Below are 17222 nucleotides of genomic sequence, written 5' to 3'. Positions count from 1 at the left end.
ACCATGCAGCTCTCAGAGGAGTTAGAGCAATAGAATCATAGACTATCCCAAATTGGAAGGGACCCATAAGGATCATAGAGTCCAAATCCTGGACCATCCAAAAATCAGATCATATGACTGAGATCGTTGTCTAGATACTTCTTTAACTCCAGCAAACACAGTGCCACGACTCCACGGGGAGACCATTCCATGCCCAGATCAGCCACCCTCTCAGTAGAGGACCTTTCTATGATAAGAATTGAGAGAGGTCTCGCAACAACATCAGCCAAGTCTGAGTATCCCAAAACAAATCCCATCAGGCTCAATGGACATATACATGCCCAGGTGGAGCAGCAAATCCCACACAAGTTCAAACTGGCTGGAAGTTTACCACAGTCACTGCCCTCTAACTCAGGGCACCTGGGGTCCCAGAGCCCATCGCTGGTGTTGAAGACAGAGCCAAAGAAGCCAAACATCTCTGCTTTGTCTATGCCCCTATTTGTAAGCTGACCATTCTCATCAACAGAAAACATTTTCCCCTGGTCCTCCTGCTGAGAGCACATTTAATAGCAGACAAAGAAACTGGACCTTGTAGCAACTTAGTTTTTTGCTGTGAAAGATTTTATTAAAGGTTTCTATGAGGAATCTGTATGCCTGAAAACACAAGATTACCTTTCACAAGTGGGCATGCTTGGATTGTTTGTTCATCAGTAAGAAAATTAATAAATTACATAATCATAGTATTCAGTCTGGAGTTACAGCATGTGGGTGGGAGATTTGAGTACTAGCTGTGGTGCGTGGCTCTTCGTGTGATCCCAGGAGAATTTAGGCTGTGACAAAGCTCAGAAGGTCTTCAATCCAACCTCATAGCGGGGCCAACTGCTGTCAGCACAAGCTGCTCAGGGCTTTAATCATTCTGGGCTTGGAAATCTCCAGAAATACAGACTGCAAAACCTTTCTCAGCAACAGGCTCACCTTCATGCCCCCTCAATGAAAAAAAAGTGACTCCTTAGATCTGGGCAGAAACTCCCTTGCATTATTTTGGCCATAATACTAAACTTATCAAGGCCCACTAGTTTCACTATGGGATAGCTATATTTACTTAACTCCATGTTAGCAGGGAGCTTAGGGTTGGATTAGGTGGCTTCTAGAGACCCATTCCAATTAAAAATATTCTGCAATTCACTTTTGGCAGAGCTAATTTAATGGAATGCTCTTATGTCTATATCAAATTATGCAGCCTGCTTTGTTTTATGGGAATTATATTAACAAATGGAGAATAATAGACTTTAGTGAAACCTGAACAATGCAGAGCCTCCTAGTAGAGCACACTGTGGAGAAATGGGGATCTCTTCAAGGATGCACGTGCCCTTAGAGGCCAAGCAGACAGGCAGCCTGTACCCTGCTTCAGGCATTCCAGGAAACAGAACAGAAAGGAATTTTCCTGATACAAACCCCAGTGGAGGAAGAGGTTAGAAAGAACTTGTTTGGAATCAACTGTAAGCCCGCAAATTCTACCCCAGGATCCCAAGCTGTACAGACAGTTCTGCTACTGCTGAGCTTTTTCCTTCCCCTGCAAGCTTCACTCTCTTCAAGTTCCCAGAAGATTTAATGCATTTTTCTTTTGAACAATTGCTCTTTCATTTTGCACCCCTGCTGAGGTCAGTGTTCACATAGTCCTGCGAAAGCAGCCTTTGATACAAACTAGCTTAATCGCTATAGCTTTCTGTCCTATTGTGGTCTTCAATCCTACCTCCTGCTTCTTAGACGTATAACCTCTACCTGCTGTGCTTTCATTCTTTTAAATAGCATCCTGTTTGTCCTCCAGGTTGCTCTTATATCTCATCCCTCCTGCTGCTGTCCAGACAGGTGGATAGCTAACGTTTTTTCCTCCCTTTGCCAAGTTCTGGTCCTGACTCTCTCTCCTGCCACCTGGTACTTCTTTATTGTTAATTTCCACATTGTTCTCATCATATCACTGAGTTCGATGCTACTTCCAATATAGTACCAAACTAAACCATTTTAGCATATGTCTCTCACCATCACTGTATGTTATGTTGGAATAGTCTTACCCAAGCCTTCTCAGCTTCCCATACTCATATAATTTGGCATTTTCATAGCCGCTACTGCACAGGCATTTGCTTTCCTTCCAAAGCACTGTGATATATTGTTGTCTGCCAGGCACAAGCTTTCTGTGCATCAGTCTGTCATCCTCCCATTGACCTATTCCCTTCCACTTGGAACAGTTATGCAACTGTATCACTGTTCCACAAAGTCTTATCTTTCTCTCTGTTTTGCATTTACTACCAGTCTCTGGGTTTTTCCTTTTGTTTCTTTACCTTCCTCTGTCTTCCCAGAGGGACTTGTGCTCAAATTGAGATTTGGCACTGAAACATTTAAAATCTGCTTGCCATACGAATAAGTTTGTTACGTTCTACAGCTCCTCTCTCAATTTAAACCACATGCAGTATTTTGCAAAAACCAGCTTCAGCTTCTACATCCAATCTGACCATCCTGCCTTCCTGTGGCTGCCAAGCTTGGCACTTAGCTTCAGGATAACTCCCCAGCTCCCAGTTGTCTCTGAACTAGCACGACTACTTGAGATCGTGACCACAGCCTCAGGGCTCTCAATCCATTGGTTTGGAATAGTCCTTATGTTCCACCAGAATCGTGAGCCAGTAGTGACTTAGTGTTTTATCATATGAAGGACATGCCTAAATCACACCGAAGTCAAAACAAGAACCTGGTTTTAGTCACATACACTTTCTGCCAGCCATTTTCTTTCACCTCAAGAGCTCACAGAACAAAGTTGGTTTGCACACCTCCATGGCTTCATTACAGCTGCACATTCATAATCCCATTTCCCCCATCAACAGAAGCACAGTAGCACAATAAGTAGCTAGGAAGATACATATGCTGCAGCATAATCCCTTCTTTACAGTGCACAGTAACAAGCAGCAGTTAAGTACCACTGATATATTCCAGGTACAAATCTTGTTCAAAGAAGTTTGTCCTTTTAAAATCTCATTGCCAAATCATATCCTACCATTGGTCTTAGAAACGCTAAAATTGCTTCTGATAAATTGCTTCTGATAAGTTCTTTGTGATAAAGAGATCATGCAAAACATCATCAGAAATATCAATAAACATACATAGGAAAAATGGACTCACCAACCAGCAATAAGAGTCTTTCCAGCTGCAGGAAAAAACCTTCCCAGCAAACAGCCTTCACTCAGAAAACATTCTGAGCATGGAGGCTTTGGAGGCTAGCCCTTAAATGGGCCCAGGGAAGGGTGACCCTTCCCCTCACATGGGAAGCACTGGTGAACTGATTACACCTGTGCTCCCTGGGCCAGCCACCCTCCTCATCAGGTGCTCAATCATCAGTTCAGGCCATGACCTAACAGCTCCCCTGCATCTACCAATCATGGTGTTGGCATATGGAGGAATCCTAGCTATTGCAGTAAAATACAAGGACGTATGATTAAACAACATTCACAAATGCTACCAAATGTACGTGCCAGACAGAATCAGAAAGCAACATCATTTAAACTTTCTAGCTTCTGTCCATAAAAATATATTGATAAATAAAATTTTTAAAAAATGTACCTGGAACAAGAAAGGGAAGATGGTTCCTGACAGGAGTTAAAATGCTATTTCATGGTTTGAGCCAAAGTACTTATTTTGAGGAAGAAGTCAAATTCTCATTAAATCCATCTCAGATTTGATTGTTTAGCTACAAGGACTAGCATGCAACATTTATAAGATCTATTCAATTTCAAAAGACTACTGAGCTATTGTAGTGAGTGTATAGAGGCAGGCTGAGGGAGCTGGGGGTGTTCAGCCTGGGGAAGAGAAGGCTCCAGGGAGACCTCATTGCAGCCTTCCAGTACTTGAAGGGAGCTTACGAGCAGGAGGAGAGAACCAACATTTTACATGGTCTGCTACTGGCAGGACAAGGGGGGATTGCTTTCAACTAAAAGAGAGGAGATTTAGGTGAGTTGTTAGGAAGAAGTTTTTTACCCAAGTGAGAAGTGAGGTGCTGAAGCCCCTTTCTGGAGGCATTCATGGCCAGGATGGTTGGGATCTTGAGCAGCCTGATGTAGTGGCTGGCAACCCTGCCAACGGCAGGCTGTTGGAACCATCTTTAAGATGCCCTCCAACCTAAGCCATTCTATGATTCTATGGTACTTAGTGCTTTAGGCACTTCCAAAGACACAGGGGGTATGAACTTTTTATGAATTTGCAAATCAGATGTCTAGGTTTTGAAAGAGCATATTTGTGCAGTGGCCCTTTGACCAAGTTTGTCAGCATTGCTACATTTGTTGTGAGACCTTTTGTTTTGGGGCAACTGTTTTGTGAGGCCAAGGAGTCTATGAGCATTGTAAGGCTTAAAACCTGCCAATAAGGCCTGGATGTGCAAGAATGCTTCTTTAATTTTAGCAGTGAAGAACATGAATTCTGCTTTAAGAGTCCCACTTAAGTGAACTGTAACTTCTTGTAATAATTCAAACGTGTCTGAGCAAAGTTTGCATTGGAAAAGTTACAAAAATTAGTGAAACATTTATCTTACCCAACTTAACTGCCAGCATCCTGGTTGTGAGGAAACAATACTTGTAATTCAAACACAGAAGAATTTATAATTCAGGGTCAGAAATGGATACCAAAGTCTCTTGCAGCACGTTAAAGAATGAAAGATGTAGCTGGGAAGCAAGCATGCTTTATGTTGGAAATATTTCTTCTGAGAATGAAGAAAGGCTTCCTTCTTACCCAGAAAGTATGAGATCAGAATATCTATAAAGTAATTTAACAAAAGGTGCAACACAAGAAATGGAGGGATATAAAATTACTCCGTGTGATATAGAGCAGGAGTGCATCTTTGCACTGGACTGTTTTGGAGGATTTCACCCTGGTCACAGCTCCAACCCAAACCCAGCCACATCCAGTCCCTTTTTATGAAGCAACTGTTGGCATCAACTTTCAGCTCTACTCTATGCCATAACAAAAGCACTTGGAACAGATAATCACTACAGCTGCATTGACACTACTCTGTTGTAGCTCTGCTTGTGCCACCTGCAAAACCACAACCTGAGGCTGCCCAGCCTGTTTTCTGCCAAACTGCTCAGTAATGTGAAAGCTGCTTGCTCTGGGGAATACAAAAGCTTCAGCCCTCCTATTTCCCAGCATGCTCCTACGTGGTGTCTGGCTGCCCTGGCTTTGGGACAGATGCTGGTAAACCTGTCCTGTTCAACCAAATGCAGCATGATTTGCATTGCTATGTCATTGTGTGCTGATGTCTTTGTGCATAGTCAACTTCTTCTAAGCCTGAAGCACAAGCAGAAGCACATTATGAAATGGCAAAGTGGATGTGCTGCCATGCAAACACATCATCCTCCAATGAAAGAGGATAGGAAGTATCATCTACTCTCTGACCTGAAGGAGATCTCTGGGGAAAACAGTGCCAAGACATTCCATATGATAACGGTCCTCTTCTCTCTGAGGACTCCATTTTTTCAGGAGAAAGAGTGCCTTTAGATCCAGTCTTAGAGTGGCACCTGGTATCCAAGAAAGGATGAGCTACAGTCAAAGCTGGTTAAAACATCCAGACTGGCTACTCTGAAACTGGTACTTAGGTATGTCTTGTCTGCCAACCAGTGACACTGGATCAAGGTAATTGCAGTTGGAAAGCAATTAAAAGCAAACCTGTTGATTACGCTGTTTGTTTTTTTATGAGACCTTACCATCAAGACTACTGAAAGTCTTTGCTACAGTACTGTCAGAAATGATTTTTACCTGGTCAGATCAGTTTTATCGTCATAAAGTTCCTGAGCAGCCTTATTGGGCTTGACTGAGTGCCCCAAAGTGCATGAGAGACACATCCTAAGTGAAAAGTCAAAAGTCAAACTGAAGATTAAGATTACACTTTTTGCCACATCAAAAGAGCAGGAAAAAGATGAGTTATGCTGATACATGTGCTAAAGGAAGAAAAGGAGAATTTGACCCAGAGGAAAGGAGATCAGCCACTAACTGGGCTCCATCCCAGGGTGGAAAGAGGAACTGAGAAGCCCAGTCCAGTGACTGCTGAAAAAGACATTTACAAACACATGGGAAAGCTCAGAAGGACGGGCTTGTAAGAAATGAGAATTTGATGAAAAGCTATAGCTTTTTTTAACTTTTGATTTAAAAACTGCATATAATCCCATGCAGCTGACACTGCTGGTCAACTAAACAACTAAACTAAGCACATCAAGCCTGCCCCCTTCATTAGGGCACCCAAAAGTCCTCTCATTTTATTGAACGTTTCTTTTGCTTTCAGCTAGTGAAAAACACACCCTCACTGAAAGATTTCCTTTGAAAACACTATAATTAATTTAAATTTTCTCTGCAAAATTCTTTTTTGTGCTCAAGAAAATACTAAGCAATAATAATTTGCACTGATTCTGTAGGAAATAGTAAAGCAAAAGGAGGATATCCATAACTCACAAAAGTAGTTTTTTTACATCTGATAAGAGCTATTGCTGCAAAAAGGATTTTTAAAGTTCTTGTAGCCACAATATGAAAACTACTTCTCCATAGCATTCAAACCCTTCTGCTTTACTATGCAAGATAATACCACATAAATACAATTTAATCCAGGCATCTGAACTGCTTTCTGTAACATATGTATGACCTTTCCATTTTTATACACACCAGATCTGATAAACAGAGATTATATAAAGAGGAATCATTTGAGCTTTACCACACGAGTATAGCAGAGATTGTTTTCCCCTTTTTTAGGTGATCCTAACATCCAGTGGAGTCTAACAATTAGTGAGAGACTGACTTCTGACTTCTATTAGGAAAAAGAAAAATCATGCTAGAAGATGCCCTGACTTTGAGCATGCTTTACTTTGTGCTGAATACTTTAAATTCTCAAGGCTTTAAAAGCTCTCTATCACAGATCACAAAAGAAACCAAACCTCTTCTTTATTTTGCTTTCCTTTTTTCTTCATGTTGCCGCTATGTTTGTTCTCAACACACCTGTCAGCCCAAAAACAAGAATAAAGGTAAGGTTGGAAAAGACCACTAAGACCAACCCCAGCCCACCACGTCCCTCAGTGCCACACACTTATCCTCTTCTTGAACACCTCCAGGGATGATGACTCCACCACCACCCTGGGCACAACTTAAGGCTATCACCTCTCACCCTACCAGTGACCCAGGAGCACAGACCAACCCCCACCTCACCACAGCCTCCTTTCAGGAGTTGCAGGGAGCAATAAGGTCTCTGCTGAGCCCCCTGCAGACTGAACAGTCCCATTCCCTCAGCTTCTCCCCATCACACTTGTGCTTCAGGCCCCTCACAGCTCCATTGCCCGTCTGTGGACACACTCCAGGGCCTCAATGTCTTTCTTGCAGTCAAGGGCCCAAAATTATTGCTGCACAGGAGCATTCCCCCACCACAGGCCACTGAAAAAAAAATCTGATGCTGAGGAGGCAGTTGTAGATGACGAGATGGCAAGAGAGGGCAAAGTGAAGTCCGCGAAGGCAGGGAATTATCTGCTCTACCAAGCATTACCTTTGCAGATTTGATGCCGTAACTGTTCACAGAGCAGCATCTCTTAAGGACTTCCTAAATTATTTTTAAAGGAACAAGGCTATAGCCAAGTGACTCTGTATAAATAGTGGAAAACCTCACAGATAATTGGAAGCAGGCGTGTAGGCCAGACATTGGCAAGGAGCACAACGGATTCCCACAGCTGCCTGTGAGGGAGGCAGGGCTGGGGCCCTTCATTCTGCTGTGGTGCTTACCAAGGAGAAGCTCCACCAGCAATTCCTTTCGTGGAGGAGCTGGAGAAGTACAGCCGTATTCCCTGGCTGTGGGCAGTGAGGCACAGAGTGAGGTTTTACGTTGGCCAGCGTGTTGATTTAGCAGAGCACAGGGTGAAAGCCCCTCTGTCACTGTGAGCCTCTGTGCGGCTGTTTCCAGGGCTCGCTTTGCTCCCTCTGCTCAGACCGCTCTGAGGGGCTGCGGGTGGCCCCAGGGTCCTTGCAGGGTGGAAGGAATAAACGGTCACTCAGTCCAAAGCCCAGCAAGCAAATGCAACTTACCACAGAAAACTGTGCTCGTCTGTGAAGTACGCAACCACTGTGTGACAAACATTGCCAGTGCTCAGGTACACGGTCTGTACCCTGCACACACAGCAGCTCCGCATACAGACCGTGCTGTCAGCACTATCCCTCGCAGCACACCACCCAGCAGTGCCCTACAGACCCACTTCACTAGGTATTGTGACAGACATCGGTTCCACTTATTACAGACCTTAAAATTTGAATTCCTCTGGGGCTTTGCCGACCTCCAGAGCAAACCCTTGCAGACAGAGAACTACACTGCTGTAGCGATAGCAAAACCAGCCCTTCGGTTTGCTCCTCGTGAGCTTAGAATAGAAAAGCTGAAGCATTATTCCATCCCTCCTTCTCCTGGTCACATCCCTGACCGCTGGTACGAGACCAACGCATTTCGCAGCCACACTGATCCCTTTGGGGAGGAAGGTGTGACTCTGCCCCAGTCCCGCTCAGCCGTCAGCATGATGCAGGCGCCTCCGAGGGCTGCTCAGGAGCGCGGTGGCACAGCAGCTGTCCCCGTCGCCCGGCTCCTGCCGAGCCTCCCCTGTCTCTCCGTGCTGGGAGAGAACAGCGAGTCCTGCAGCCTGCAGGTGTCTCCCAGCAGAGGAAGCTGCAGAGCCCCTGGGGATCATGTGTGGTACCCGAGCAGATGTTGACTTGCTCTTGGTGCTCTTGGTGAGACAGACCCTCTCTGATCCGCTCACCGCCTGCAAGAGGACGGCCGCACTCCCGCGCCTGCAGCTGCTCCTTTAACATACAAAGGCAGGATTTCAAGTGAAGAGAAGAATGGGAGTCTGGCTGCAGCGTTTCCTTCACTGCTACAACAGCAGATTGGAAGAAGCTGAGAGTTTTGGTGCCTGGAAAACTGGATTCTGAATCGTGAGAGGCTTTGAAACACCACCCCCGCCCCCCAAATAAAACAAAAACCTTTGACTTCTTCTCTCAGCAGGAGGGGGAGGGAGGGCGGATTTACCATGAAGACAAATCGAAGATGCAGAGCCCTGCTAGCAGTGAGTCTGAATCTGATGGCTCTCCTCTTCTCTACAACAGCTTTTATCACGACCCACTGGTGTGAGGGCACGCAGAGGGTCCCCAAGCCGAGCTGTGGGAAAGAGAAGAAGACAAACTGCCTCAACTACAGTGGGAATGAGACTGCCAATGAGACAAACCAGAATGTGGTTCATTACAGCTGGGAGACGGGAGATGACCGCTTCCTTTTCAGGTATTTCCACACTGGGATCTGGTACTCCTGTGAGGAAAATATCAATGCTGCTGGTAAGTGTAAAACAACTTCCTTCCAGCTTGTGTTGTTTTGTGTTTGGCTCAGCGTAATGAACACACAGACAAGCTGTTCTGTGCTGTAGCTAACGCGGATTTGCCCTGCAGAGAGAGGCAGAATTTTAACAGTTGTTCGTTGAAACACAACCTGTTCCCAACGAGAGCAGAAATTTGCTTGTTTACCTGCTGGCTGATGCAGGGTCTGTGCTCTGAAGGCAGCCGAACCCCGGCTAAGCGGTGTGTGCTACCCCTCAGCGGGCACTGCAGCTGGGCACTGCTCGGCGCTTCGCCTCCCAGAGCTGCTCCATGCAGCGCACAAAAGGCACTGGCTGTTAGTTGTTATGGAGATTCTGACATTTACCCTATCGGATTGCGATTGCCCCCTAAATAACCCAAAGGGCAATGGTGTGAATGACGGGAAAAGCGCAGCGCTCACGATTTTTATCAGGCTGTAGCCTAGAGTTCCTCTTTTCTAAGTAAATGAGCACTCAAATGCTTTCTGGTGGCTAGATTATACATGGTATATACTGGAGTAGAGAAAAGGTAGTTAAAGGGCAGAACTGAGCACAGGAAAGCTCATTTCTGTTCCCTGCTCAGCCATTTACTTACTGAGGACCACTAGAGAAGACTGCTTCAGTTTATCAGTGAATTCATTTCCTTCTGTACCCTGGAATTTACCAACAAATAAAACAACGGAGGATAGATGGAAGGGAGTCCTGCTTCCAGAGTTGTCAAACAGAGCTCACATCCCAACTCGGATGTGAAAGAGCTGTCCTGCCACTGCCAACGAGTGAATCAAGGGCTGCTCAGTACTGTGGGCAGAGGAGGACAGCTGATCATCCTATGTGTTGTGTCTCCTAGGACACCACCCCCCTGGTAGGGAGAAGTTCACAGAATTGGTTTAACTACCCTGTGTGCATGTGCTATAAAGTGGGGCAAACTTAGTGAACAGCTCATAGTCCATCCCTAGGTGGGGTGCACACTCACTGGTAATTTGGGGGATAGTGCTTCAAGTTGGTCATTACAACTCAATTTGATGTAAGAAAAGAGAAGCTGATGAACTCTAGCCTTCAGAATGACAACAAGTGGCCCCATGCACCAAAGTAACACTCCTGACATTAGAGGGGGGGGAAGTAGAAAAAGGAATACTTTTCTTATTGATTTGGAAATAAACTCAGGCCACAGCAGGCTAAGTGAGTAGTTTAAGGCCCTCCAACACTATAAGCATCTTATTTGGGATTGGCATAAATGTGCCTGAAGATTCCTTGCAGATATTGCAAGCTTTCCAAGCCAAGCTTTATGTTTAGCATAACTTGTGACTGTGTGGCTCTAATCTGAAACCTGAATTATCAAAGAGAAATATGGTGATCAGTTCTGTGCTGAGTAAACAAAGCCATGCTGTAGTGTTTTCAGGAGGTGGCTGAAAGCCAGCTTTAGAAAGTTGTGGTGAAAGCAGGAGAGAGAGTTGTTACTCCTCTCCAGCATGTCACCATAGCAGCTTCATCATATGTGTTTTATCTTAGAACACTAACTTGGTGAAAAGAACTTTTCAATTAGCAGATAAGGAGCAGCCAACCTTTAGAATCCCACCAGGTATAAGGTTATACTGGCTCAGACAGACAGTTGCTTTGTTTGGGTTTTACAATAAATTTTCTGATAAGGACAGGAATGGTGTAATGAACACAGATCGGAATTTGGCTCATGAGAGTGTCAACACATGAAAGGTCTTCATCCAGACTTAGTGGTTTGTGAGCACATGGTCTTGGCCTGTGGTCACTGCTTATACATGCAGCCCCTCTGCTCAATGCATCTGCAATTCATAGGCTTATTGCACTGCTTACAGTACATTTATTGACCACAATTATCTAAGTATTGCAAGTCATATGGTCACCGTGTCATTAATAAACACCCTAGGATGCCAGGAGAATGCCAAGAATATACCACTTAGCATACAGAAAGTAGAGTATTAAATCCATCAAAACCAGTACCTAAAAGGCACCGCATACTTTTCTCAAAGCTCAACAAATACAATACTGAAAATGACCGTATAGGAAATTTATCAGCCCCTAATCATCTTTGAGGTCCTCTGCTGGACTCTCTCTGAAAGATCCCTGACTTTCTTGAACTGAAGAACCTAGGACACAACGCTCCAATATGGCCTTACTGGGGCAGAGTAGAGGGGGAGGATCACCTCCCTTGATCTGCTGGCCACGCTCTTTTTAATGCACCCTAGGATATCATTGGCCTTCTTGGACACAAGAGCACACTGTTGACTCATGGTCAACCTGCTGTCCACCAGTAAACCCAAGTCCTTCTCTGCAGAGCTCCTCTCCAGCAGAACTCTCTCAGCCCCTAACCTATACTAACGCACGAGGTTATTCCTCCCCAGGTGTAGGATTCTGTACTTGCCCGTGTTGAACATCAGAAAGTTCATCTCCACTCAGTTCTCCATCCAATCATGGGTCTTTCTGAATGGCGAGATGTCCAAGATTCTCACACAATCCGCATACTGAATGCATAATTACCAGCATTCAGCCATTTCAGTTAGCCAAAGTGCTGTTCCTAACAGTTCTTGTAAACCTACTGTGCTGCTACCAATGTTATCCAGTGTTTTGGAGACCCCTCGCCCTGGGTCTCAGTACCACATACACCATACACAAAGCACTGTTCTGAACAACCCATACAGGACATTCTCATAAACATAGTGCTTGCTTAACAGTCTTCTTTTGGCCCATACCTGATGTCATCAACAGCCATCATCTAGGCAGAGTCCTTTCAGTAACCACTCCATAACTTTACACTAGTCAGCATATAGTACGTATGACCAGTACATATGGCCACAGACAACAGGGAGCCCCATTCCTACAGTTCCTGACCTTTCCCTGCAGATGTCTGAACGAATCTCACCAGCAGTGCCAGTAATTGTTAATTGTCTGTGTTGTCGTGATGCTGTCAAAACAAAAATGTCTTGAGTTTCTTTCCACTGCTTATTTGAAACATCTGCTGAAATCTCAGGTGTAGGGGTGCAAAGACACACCATGCACTGTATGGAGACCAGCAAAGTGAGCCCTCCTCTTGTTCCAAGATTTCACTAACATCTCTAACAGATGTTGAATGTCGTGATTATTTCTGAAATATTTGGTGCACCTGAAGTTTATTTTTATCCAGCGTGCCTAGGTCTGCTAAAGAATCTGAAAAATATTTTGCATCTGAGAAATAAAATTTAGAATTCCCTCTGGGAAAAGAGGCAATTGAGCATATACATTCCTTCTGTAGATGAATCCTGTAACTAGTTAGCACAGCTTCTGACTCAAAGGTACGCTGAATTCCAACCTGCTTGAAGGAGGATGGAGGCTCTCTTTTCCAGAGTAGTTTCGATGCTTTGGATACCAAACAGGTGAAGGTACCAACCATAAGAGCAATACATCTCACTTCCCAGAGAGCATGAATCTAAAGCGTACTTTATGAGCTCTGTAGCTCATGCTGGTCACAAGTCCTGTTCTGCACTTAGGCACAGCACAAAGTGCTTGCTGCCTCGTTCCAGGTTGTGAATTTCTTGGCTATAGCCAGGTGACTCAGAGCAGAGCTGCCTATCATTTTGTCTCTTTTTGAGTATGACCTTGCATGCATATCTTATTTCATACCTGCTGTCTAAGTCTGTGCTTGGTCCTCTACTAGATATGTCACAAGATACTAAACTAGTGATATGCTAACAGCATCACAGATGGAAAAGATCCAGCAGTAAACTGATTGGTGGATTTTCTGACTCAAGAATATAAGATTAAAAAAACAATCAACACATGAAGTAGGTAAGGCAGCCTACCTTGTCCTTTTGCAGAACTGGGCAGCGATAAAATCTCAGCCATTTTTGCACATTAAAGCATTTCTTTGATTTTAATAGAAACAAACCATAACTCGGGTCTTGTTTAAGTGGCTAATGAGCAGGCAGTATTGGTAATCAGAGAGAAAAGCAGCTCTTGTATAGATGCACTTTAAGAGTACTGCCCCTTCCAATAAAAAAAAAAAAGAGCTTTTTTGTGTTGCTCACCACTGTCCACAAAAGCCAGAGAAATAAGAAGACTGTACCTCTAGGCTCGTTTTGCATTATTGGAATTCTATTTTGAAAGCAAGGTATCTCTATATTCTCTGTGCCACCACGTATTCATTAGCACTCTTCAAGGAGTGAATGGCTTGGGATCACCTAATTTTAACCCCACTGCCATGAATAGGGTTGCTTATGTCTATAAGACATGAGATCAGGCTGTCTGGGACCCCATCCAGCCTAGCCTTGAACACCTCCAAGGCTGGAGCATGGGAGAGTAGAACTTACCTGATATGCAAAGATGCACCAAAGTGGACCACAAATATAAGCTCTAAAAGCACATCTGCAGAAGGAGCCAGAGAGCTAGAGAGGTGCATCCTGCAGTATTGAATAAATCTCTAGCATATGAAGACAAAAGCTTCATTATATTACTATATATATATTTTTGCAGTAGGAAGTATAGAAACAGCACTGCTTCACCCTTCTCCCTCCAACAACGTGATAATAAGAACATGTGACTCACCATAGGCAGCTGTCCAGGGAGAGGGACAGGGCAGAAGCACCTGTGGAATAAATAATTAACAAGCAAGAGGAATTGGGAAATCTTATTGCATTATGAAAAATGTAATGTAATTGGCGTAACTGAAACCTGGTGGGTTTATTCACAACTGGAACGTAAAAATTGCTAGTTACAAATTGCTTAGCAAGGAAAGAGAGGGTAAAAGAAATTGAGGAGGTTTAGCTTTGTATTAAAGAGATCATTTCCAGCGATAGAGGAACTGAACTCAGGGGGCATAGATAGTTTCCATCTGAGAATGCTGAAATAATTGGCACATGAAAATGCAGTTTTGGTAACAAGAGTCTTTCATGAATCTTCACATTTCTGTATTCAGAGAGGAAGATGGGTAAAAATAATAGAGACCGCTTGACCCAGGAACATTAGGACAGGTTTTAGTGAAAGCAGTCAGTATAGGGCAACAACTGGATACTATCAAAGGTAGAGCTTTATCAAAGGTAGAACTAGACAAGAGTAATGCATTAGACCAAGTCCCTGTGTATTGTCACAAAGCATCTGATGGAATGTCCCACTGAAAATTCTTCACAGAACTGCAGACTGCAGAGGGAATGGTAACAGCAGGTTGCTAGGTATCCACATATTTCCACAGTGAGCCAGAGCCTCTTCGAACTGGAAAAAAGGCACAAAGCACAGAGAACTGTGACAATGACATTGATGGGGAATGACAGGGCTCAAACAAAAAATATCGTTGACTTCTTCTACAATTTAAGAACAAGAGGCATAACAGATAAATAGAAATATTTCCTCCTAAAGAGTTCCGTGCCATAGAATGAAGTGAAGGTGAAAACTGAGGACTGCATGTATCCAGGAAGGAAATATCCATCACTGACACAATGATTTGAGAGCAGCCTCTGACCAGGAAGTCCCCAGACTAATGATGCAGTACTGATATCACAGGAGCAGAATCACTCTACTGCATACCACACGTCTTCCCTAAATATCAGTTATTTATGATGATACAAAGATAATGAAGTAGGTAGAAATTTTGCTGGAAACTGGTGCAGATTTTACATTACATTATTTATTATTATTGGGATAAATGGAGAGGCTGCAAGCTGATTAAAGAACAGTCTTACAATGAGACTGAGGCAATTAATATAAAAAGAGTAAAGAACACAGTGGAGATCAGATATATCCAGCAGTCCTCAGGTTTGGTCTTGGAACTGATTTGATTATAGCTGAGATTAGCAATCTACAAAAAGAGAACCAGAGACACAATTAACATTATCCAGTTTCTTTAAATAAAATTAAAATTAAAAAAAAAGAAATCAAAACCAATGCAAAACCCACAGCAAACCAGTGGACATTGAGAAAGCAGATGTATGTGCCTCTACTGATCAACATCATCATTACAGTCAGTAGAGAGTAATGAATACTTCGAGGGGAGGTTACAGTCTTCCTGGAGTGGAATGAGCAAAGCCCTGTGACGACCTGTTCCCCTCGTTGGCCAGAAAAGGAATCTGTCCAAGGAGTTGGCATTCTAACATGGGAATCTTAATTTGAAGAGAAGAATCTTACTTTGAATGCACTCCTTATGTATGCTGGAAATGGAAATATTGCTGTTACACAGTAAAGATTTATCTCCATAAGTGAAAACGTGAGCTGACATCACAGAGCAGTAAGAATACTACTGAAATAAATAAATTTAAAAGCATAATAATAAAAGCAATTCTGTGAGGTCACAAGTACTCAATGGTAGGCAAAAGATAAGAAACAAGATGTGGGCCAGCATTTGTCTGTGAGGTGACTGCCAGCTGCCAGAGTGCTGCAATAGAAAGGAAAAGTGTTATTCTGTGGATGAATCAGCACCACTGTGCATTTAGTTAGCACCATCATGAATAGATAGGGTAAGAAAAAGGGAGGGCAAAATAGATGCACTGGGATTTCTAAGGTAGTTGAGGAGGAGAGAATTTCCTTCAAGACAAGACAAGAAAAGAAAAAAGTAGAACAGATCAAATATGAAGAGGGGCTACAATAGTACCATACACACACACACACATACATATATATTCAAATAAAGAACATTATTTAAGTTACTTATCACCGAGAAGGAAAATGAAGACAAAAGGAGGGGTTCTCAGAAAGTGAGTGCCTGGAATTCACCGCCACAGAGGGCAGTGTGAGCAAAGGAAATGACTGAAATACTGATAGTTTCAAATTCGCAGAATGAGGCGCATGACAAAAGAGCAATGTTTCTGGCACGAGGAAGCTTGGACTGAATCCTGCATAACTGATTTGTTGGTATCTCGAGGAGGTCTGAAAGAAGCCATCTTGGTCTGACTGCCTTTTGTCACACCATGTTTATACTGTATTAAATTACATAGAATCCATGCTTCAGGGTTTCCAGTGGTCATTGATAGGAGCCAAGAAAAAATAGCTGCTGGCTTGATGCACGTCGTATTTTCTGAAGGGTTTTATGCCTTCTCTAAAGCATCAGAAATTGGCTACAGATGGAGACTGTGCAAGGGTGCTTTGCTGCTCTCCACATTATTACAGCTTCTCAGAATCTAATTGGTATGTCTGTTCATGCACTGAACATTAAATTGATGATCTAATTTGTGATCAGAAGAGAAACCTCCTCCAGGTTAGATAACAAGGAAGGTAATGGATTTTTGCCTTCTTTTAGAACAAGGGGAAAGGTCCATTTCAGGAAAGCAACTGTGATTCCTCATAACAAATCCTGAGGTTTTGCTTGTAAGATAGGATAGTCCTGGCGATAGGAATTTAACCAGTGTAACAGGAGTCCTCGCAACAATTCTTGTTCTTCTTCTCCTGTGGTACATGACAGCTGTAATTTCTGTGGTCATTGGTTTATTAAAGACCTTCAGGGCTCTGTAGAGTAATGGGGATGTTTTGTGTCCGTGATGCACTGCGAATTCTGGATTTGAGGTCCTCCTGATCCCGCTAGACACAGGATAGCTGTATGAACATGCATCATAAATTGCGAATATAAAGATGAGACTGGGATGGTGAGACTGAGACTGATAACAGAGCAAAGGGACAAGGCGAGGCATCACTCCTTCCTTGCCAAATTTCTCCATCTCACAAACAAAAACTACAAAACTACATCGCTTTCTCTTTGGATGAGTCCATCCTCAGCCACTTAACCCAGCAGTCTTGAAGAAGCTGTCTGAAGGGCTTTCCTGGTTGCCTGTAGATGGAAGGAACTTCAAAGAAGTAGAACACATAGGTCCTGTATTGCAAAGGGATGAAACTGATCATCCGATGGATAATTGAGAC

At 43.5% G+C, this 17222-nt stretch overlaps 1 protein-coding gene across 2 annotated transcripts in view; it reads left to right on the top strand.

The window, feature by feature from the left end:
* The first annotated feature begins 8584 nt into the window (after window positions 1-8584).
* GSG1L (GSG1 like) overlaps window positions 8585-17222 on the top strand; it is a 57528-nt gene continuing 48890 nt past the window's right edge. The window contains exon 1 of one of the 2 annotated variants that reach the window (XM_048961774.1): window positions 8585-9360. In XM_048961774.1, coding sequence (XP_048817731.1) covers window positions 9060-9360 — 301 coding nt within the window. In that variant the 5' untranslated portion in view covers window positions 8585-9059. The remainder of the gene's footprint in view (window positions 9361-17222) is intronic. The other variant, XM_048961775.1, reaches the window with a different exon arrangement.

Source organism: Lagopus muta, chromosome 15, assembly GCF_023343835.1.
Source record: "Lagopus muta isolate bLagMut1 chromosome 15, bLagMut1 primary, whole genome shotgun sequence".
Lineage (NCBI taxonomy): Eukaryota > Metazoa > Chordata > Aves > Galliformes > Phasianidae > Lagopus > Lagopus muta.
The sequence above is the reverse complement of the archived record's forward strand: the minus strand, read 5'-3'. Positions and strand labels throughout refer to the sequence as shown.